Below are 7,079 nucleotides of genomic sequence, written 5' to 3'. Positions count from 1 at the left end.
CGCCAGCTCACCATGGATGCCTCTACGCAGAGCGACCCGGGGAGACACAGGTCACCAGACACCCTCTTTAAGGTGGTTTTACGCAAACCTCATGACACTTTTTCCAAGTCAGAGATCGGTCTGATACCACAGGTACTTACCTCTTTGTGGCTGGGATAAAGAAAAATTGGATGCTAAGAGACACCCCTTTTATTTTTAAGAGATCTTCAATGCTACCCTGCCCCTTCTGAGCCAAGTAGCTAAAACAGATCCACCGAAAGACAGACCCCCCCCCCCCATGTCTCTCCAGCTATGCTTCTCACACTGGGGCTGGCGGCCGGACTCGGGCAGGTTGGACATGACAGTGGGCTGGGGCGCCTCCCACCCCTTCCCAGGATCGACCCCCAGCCTCAGGCCAGCCAACACACCTTTTCCAGGCCTGCGCCCCTGGCTGCCTTCTGGGCTCTGGAAATCCACGTCCCCATCAGTACTGCTGGACGAAGAGAAGCTGGTGGGGGTGCCACGGGGTCCTGGGGGAAAAGCAGAGCTGTCTCTCATGAAGCTCTGCAAGCCCAGAGCCAGAAGAGGCCCCATGGTCACCTCTGCAAGAAATGGTACAGCTGGCATCATGGGAAAAGCCACTGGAGATCCCCTGGGCCCAAAGGATCTCCCACTGGGGTCTCCCCTTCAGATCGGCAGCTCAGGCTGCTGGTTGAAAAGCCGCAGCATGTTAATATGCGCTAGCCATTGGTCCGGAGGGGCTGGAGAGAGGACATAAGGGCTTCGACAAGGCAGTGGGCAGGGAGAGTCCACCGGGCCTCCACCCAACCTGGGAGCTGTTTGGAGGCAGGCACAAAAGGGGGGCTGGCAGGTGGGGTGGGGAGAAAGGTGTGAGCTTCGAGGCCCAGGACGAGGAGGACATGATTTCTACCCTGTGCCGTGGCGGGGACAAATGCCACCCCCAGCCCACGTCCCAGGCTACCTTGACTGTGTGATCCACGGGGCTGCAGCTCGGGCCTCTGAGACCCGGGGTCTCCAGGCTGGGGGCTCCGGAACCAAGACGTGGCCGGCGGCTGGGGAGGTAACGACCCACTCAGGGGAATGCCCTTCAGACAGGCCTCCAGGGCTTCCAGGGGTGAGCTCGAGGCACTGCCGGCTGGGACAGGGGAGATGGCCCTATCACCATCTCTGGCAGGTCCCCTGGCCTGGCCCCCAGTTGGCCCGCCCACCCGCCTTTTGCAGGGGTGAATCCTGCACCAGGTGTGGGAGCCTGCCAGGCAGAACACCCTACTGTGGGGGACTTTCGTCTGCTCTCTGTTTCTGCCGGAAGAATGACCACTGTACCCCCGGGCCCCGCGGTGGGGCGGGGAGACCCAGGTGGATGCAGCGGCTGTCCCCGCCAGTTAGGGAACCCCTGTGAACACAGGTCCTCACTCCGGAGGGCTTCCTGGGCCAGGGCCTGATTAGGGAGGACGTAGCTAAGGGAGGGGGCTAGCTGCTTGAGGGTGCTGGCCGGGTCCTCCCCAGTGGACTGGACCTTCCCTTCCCTGTGGGTGGGCAGAACCTTGCTGTGGGGGCTGGGAACCCCATCAGGACTCGAGGAGATGACCTAGGCCTCACCTTGAGCTGCGGGGCCCCAGCTGGGCACACGGATCCCACCGGCATCTCTATCGTCCCCAGGGCTGCCGGTGGCAGAGGGGCTGTGGGTCCACTTGCCGAGCTGACAGGATGCTGGCACTGGGGGGCTCTGGGCCCAGCTGTCCTCCATCTTCACGAAAGCACCAGGGCAGGGAGGAGAGGTCTGGTGGGGTCCAGGCCCTGTGGGAAGCCCGCCATGAGGCCCCTGTAGGGTTAGGATGGGACTCCCAAGGCCTTTGGCCTCCACGGCTGTTTCAGCTCTGAAACAGTCCCTGCTCAGTGCCAGCAGATGGAACAACTCACACACCCCGTCCCACCCCCAGTCCCCGACCCAGGTCACCTCCAGGGGTTTCCACCAAGGGCGCCAAGTCGGCCCTCCCCAGGCAGTACCAGATCAGGGTCTCCTCCAAAACCAGCACATGTGACTCAGTTTGACTCCCTCAATGTTCCGAGAAGCTGCCGGGTGTGGAAACGCTACCCCAGTCCATGCGGACGCTGACGAGAACCCCACATCGACATATGCCCCGAATGTCTGCTCGGCTGGAGCTGCCCTCTGCTCTCGGTTCCTCTCCCTCCCTGCCTGCTCTTCCCCCCTCGTGGAACTTGGCTCCATTCTGAGAGACAATCTAGAAAATTATCATGGATGATGAAGCACCTCCTGCACGACTAGCTCCATCGATAGTGATGATCCCCGACATCTGGCTACTCCAACTGACACGCTGACATGTGGCCTGAGTGTCTTACTGTGGAGGATCACCCACACACAGTCCTGCTTGGAGCAGTGGAAAGAATGGGCGACGTCCAGGGCCCTCCCAGCGCAGCCAGAGGCCTTTACCTCCAGAATTCCTCTTCCAGGCCCCTGGATCCTCCTGCAGCTGTGGGTCTCCAGACCCTGAGTGGCTGACGCGAGTGTCCTGGGCCACTGGGATCTCCTTCAGACAGTTCAGCAGACCCTGGAGGGGACAATCCCTGGACGCTGCCTCTGTTTTCACTGCCAGAAAAAGACACAGATCTTCTCCTGAGCCCGGAGTGCTTAGTTTTCGTGACAAACAAGTGGACAATCTAGGTGAGCAGTCAAAAGGGTTCAGAGCCAGAAATCTGGATATGTGGGTCATCTGCAACTCACTGGTCTCGCACAGGCCACTGTCTTCTGGGTGGCCGGTTTATAACCGCCTGTCTCCACAGCCCCAGAACCGGACGGAGAAAGGAGGGGAGCTGTGCAGGTGCATCGCAAAGACAAAGCACCTGCTGTGACCCCAATTGCAGACGAAGGAGGCGGCTGACGGGTCGCTACTTATGGACTGATTCCTGGGCCCTGAACAGGGCTTACGTTTTCGGAACGTACACATAAACCCATTACTGTACCCAGCCTCAGGTGGGAACAGTGACCCCCTTTTGCAGGTGGGGAAACCAAGGCTCAAAGGCTTCAGGAGCCTTTCACAGTCTGCACAGCAAACAGGTGTCAGGCTCCAGGACAGGCACTCTCGCCACCACCATGCTGCCGTGATCCCTCGAGTCCACACCGAGCACCCTACTTGGTGTCAGCCCTCACTAGGATGAATGACGAACACAAAAGGACCCAGGGCTCAGAAATATGACCCTCATGATACTGAAGCAGTCCAGTCACAGATGATCCTTCGGGAAGACACTCAATTTATAGGGAAATACCTACAGAAAGGCAATTTGAGTTGTGGGGCTTCTGAAACCCTGGCCTGAGGAGACAGGTCCCCAGGGACTCGCCTCCCCAGGGCAGGCTCCCATGCCCCAGCTCCGGCCTGGTCAGCCATGACACACTAGGAACAGGAGGCAGTAAGCTTGGGGACACCTTAGGGTACTGGGGCCCAGGCACCAGACTTTTCTTCAGGCAGCTGACGAGGCTTTTTAAGGGGCTGTTCCCAGGAGAGGTTCCGGTGGGACCTGCATGATCGGCCAAGGTCAGTGCAGCTCTGATGGTGGCAGTCTTTGAGATTTCCCGCCCAGGAGAACAGGATGGCGCCTCCTCAGTGGGCTGTCAGGCGGCCCAGATGGAGAAGCCACGTGATACACCTCCGTTTCCCTGCCCCGCTCAGCCCCAGGGCAGGTCCCACCTCAGGAAAGCCAGCCTCTCACCTGCCCCTGCAGTCTCTCTCTCCTGCTTTCTGTGGCTCTTCCTCCTGCCGGGGCTATAGGTGGGAGGGCTGTGCTCCCGGCCTGGGGCTTCAGGGCCTTCCTCCTCTGCAGGCCTCCGAGTGTCAGCGTCTATAGCAGGAGAGACAGGAAGTCCCTTCCAGGCCTGGCTCCTGGCCCCGGGGAATTGCCCCAGACCTGGTGCCCAGAGAACAGGCCTCTCCAGCCCTAAATCCCTGGTGCCCAGAGGACAGGCCTCTCCAGCCCTAAATCCCTTGGCCCAGCAGCTAAGTCCTGGGAACTCGGACTTGTGGCAGAGCCAGTTCCTGCAAGACTTGTTCCAGGGCTCCCCCCTGGGGAAGGCGGGGGGGTTGGGGGTCCTCTCCCAGTTTCCCCCTGGTATAATTGTAAATACCGAGACTGTTCACTCCAACCTCGCCTTCGGCTCAGCAAGGGACGCCAGCAACCTCAACACACAGGCCCCAATCTTGCACTCATGCTTCTCGAATGTGGGCACACAGAACCCCAGAGCAAAGGTGCCAGACCACGCCTGAAACCACGGGCTAAATGGAGTACGTTTTTCAGGCATGCCAATTGTATTCTGTATTAATTTTAAATATTTTTAATCAAAACAAGATATTGCAAACATTTTTTAAATAAAGTGAGACCATACAGAAATTAAAATGGCTACCCTTGCCCTCCTTGGCATTTAGGATTGCCCGATGAAAAGGTCTGAGACTTGGACCAGGTGATTCAGGTAGCACAGGTATGCTACCTGCCACTGGACCTGCGCGTTAGGACCGTCCCCTGCTCACTGTGCACCTGACTGCTGCTCACTGAGCAGCATGAGCACACACAACTCCAAGAGCATAGCTGGGTGAGAGGCCACCGGGGACCGAGCATCACGGCTCCTCTGGCCTTCACACATAGGCAGAGGACCAGAGCTGCTCCCCAGGGAGCTGGTCCCCATTTAGCAGCAAGAGAAACCGAGTCCCAGAGAAAATGAAGAGGGGTCAGGGTCTGGTCCCCTGACTCCAGGGTCGGAGCCCTGCCCCTGCTAAGTCACACTCACTGATGGAGAGGGGGCTCCCCTGACTTCTGGCTCCAGGTGAACCGCTGGATGATGGCCTGCCGCTGGGCATGGTGGCCAGGCCGGGCCGGCTGACGGCTGTGTCTGGAAGGCAGCCAGGCAGGCCTCGGAGAGGACAAGTTTCCACAGTCACAGTTGCTGTCGGGGAGGAGGGAGAAGACACTGGAAGCTGGAATGTAAGCCCAGCAACAGGTAAAACACCCCCGACGTGCGATCCCGGCCCTTCCTTGCTGCATGCCACTAACGGTGCAGGCCAAAGACGAGGCCCACATGCTGCACTGTCCTCCCTGGGCCCTGAAACACCGACTCACAGCCCTGGTCCTCCTCTGATACAATCCCTCCCACCGCTACCTGTTTCATTTACCGTCAACTGAGCGGGCTCGAAGGAATCCTACGGGCCAGGGCTGGTGGGGACAGATTCCCCCGAGGAGGTGAGGCCTGAACTGGGAAGGGCGAGGGAGCAGGGCATGGCACGAGGAAGGAAGGGGAGTCTGGTGAGCCGGGAAGAGCACAGGCTGGGAGGGGGACCTGGGTCCCCACTGGCCACTCAGACAAGGCACAGCTTCCTCTTCCTCATCTATAGAACTGGGGTTGGCCTCACCTGCCACGCAGGGGATAACGTGACAGGGGCCACGAGGGTGTGGATGAAGCCACACAGAAACCACTGGAAAAAGTCAGAAGCCTCCGTCTCACCAACTATCCACGTGCTCTGAGGGCGGACATGCCGTTGGGCTGTTCATGCAACGGGGTGACTCTGCCAAGGGCCTGGCACACAGTGCGTGCCACTGTCCACACCCTGGACTTCACCTTGGGGACTGCAGAGAGGCTGCCCCACCGCCCGACTTACCCTCGGGGCTCACCCGCTCCTCGTCCAGGCTGGTACCCCGGCTCTCAGGGCCGACGTCCCCAAACAGGAACCCTGGGATCTCCTTCACCAGCTGCACCAGGGCAGTGAGGTGCAGGCTGTGTTGGGGTGCTCCTCCTGCCGGAGAGGCCACAGTGAACCCCCACACCCTACGCCTGCTCAGCACTCACGCTTCTGTGCTCATCTCCACACCATCCTCCTGCCACGTGAGGAGCGGCAAAGGAGAGACCGGTGTCCGTGACATAACGAGGACTCACGCCCGGTGACCTGCCCACTGGCACAGCCAAAACTGCGGGCTGGGAGCCAGGGTGGCTGGATTCTTCTATACTCTGTCACTCATTACCTGTCGCTCCTCTGAGGGGGACACCGAGAGGGCTGTCTCCCCATCCCTACCCACCATCTGGGCCCTTTGCCTTTCCTGGCGTCCCTTAACCTCCCGGCCTTGCCCGGGCTGGGACCATGGGCCGCATCCATCATTTAAGGTCTCCAGATGCTGGCCCTGTGGCAGCATCTCCCGGAGCTGCAGGCTGGCTCCCCACAGGCGGAGGCAGGAAGGGGGCCTGAAGAGATGGCGCTCCCCAAGGGTGACCCCAGGCTTCTTCTGAGCACATCACGTGAGAGGCAGCAGTGTGCCGGGCTCCCGGCAGAGCGGCGGTGAGTGACAGATCGTGGAGGGGCCGGGGTCGGGAGTGCGGTGAGGTAGGAGGGCTGAGGTCAGTGTTCCCCGAGGAGTGGAGCTGGGGACTGCGGACCACACTATGGGAGGGACGAGAGTGAGTCCACCTGGACACAGGCGGCCCAGGGGGACCAGGACGCCCAAAGGGGACTGGCCTTTGTCCACCAAGATTACTTACCTGGGGCACTGTCCCCAGGAGGCTCCTCTTGTCCCTCACCAGCTTGGCTCCTGCTCATGGCGCCTCTAGGCTCCGTGGGAGACAGGAAGGCAGAGAGGGGGAGCGGCTCCGCTGTCCCTGGGAATAAAAGCAGGGACGGTCCCCCTGGAACGGAAGTTCGCCTCCGTCCCCCCAAGTGCAATCGAACGGGCGGCCTAGCACCTGCGCACCCCTGCGCCTGTTCACACTCATGTCTGTGTGACCGCCCAAACCCCAAGGACCAGAGCGTCAGAACCCGAGAGACGACCTTGCTGGTGTCTCCCCAGCTTTTTAGCGCCCCGCCGAGCGTGCCCGGAACCGTGGGGCTGTCCACGGGATCCACGCGGCAGAACAGGCCAGCGAGGCCCCCAGCCGAGCCGAGGCTCTCGGAACACCGCCTCGGACGGTGCTCCTTTTGGAGATGAAAACTAAGGCCCGGCAGGTCCCAGGGCGACTCTGACACATTGGTGCTGGGGCCAGACTCCCATCCGCACTTCAGCGTGGACACTCGCCACGCTTCCCCAGAGAG

General features: G+C 60.6%; 1 protein-coding gene across 5 annotated transcripts in view; it reads right to left on the bottom strand.

The window, feature by feature from the left end:
* Positions 1-7,079, bottom strand: part of KRBA1 (KRAB-A domain containing 1) — a 23,132-nt gene that overhangs the window by 8,493 nt on the left and 7,560 nt on the right. For 4 of the 5 annotated variants that reach the window (XM_011365510.2, XM_023533805.1, XM_011365511.2 and 1 more), the window contains exons 4-10: positions 5,661-5,795; positions 4,796-4,951; positions 3,727-3,855; positions 2,453-2,608; positions 1,600-1,797; positions 962-1,135; positions 408-581 (exon numbers count right to left, since the gene is read on the bottom strand). In XM_011365510.2, the coding sequence (XP_011363812.2) occupies positions 408-581; positions 962-1,135; positions 1,600-1,797; positions 2,453-2,608; positions 3,727-3,855; positions 4,796-4,951; positions 5,661-5,795 (1,122 nt within the window). The remainder of the gene's footprint in view (positions 1-407; positions 582-961; positions 1,136-1,599; positions 1,798-2,452; positions 2,609-3,726; positions 3,856-4,795; positions 4,952-5,660; positions 5,796-7,079) is intronic. The other variant, XM_011365514.2, reaches the window with a different exon arrangement.

Source organism: Pteropus vampyrus, unplaced genomic scaffold (genome assembly GCF_000151845.1).
Source record: "Pteropus vampyrus isolate Shadow unplaced genomic scaffold, Pvam_2.0 Scaffold112, whole genome shotgun sequence".
In the NCBI taxonomy this organism is placed as follows: Eukaryota; Metazoa; Chordata; class Mammalia; order Chiroptera; family Pteropodidae; genus Pteropus; species Pteropus vampyrus.
The sequence above is the reverse complement of the archived record's forward strand: the minus strand, read 5'-3'. Positions and strand labels throughout refer to the sequence as shown.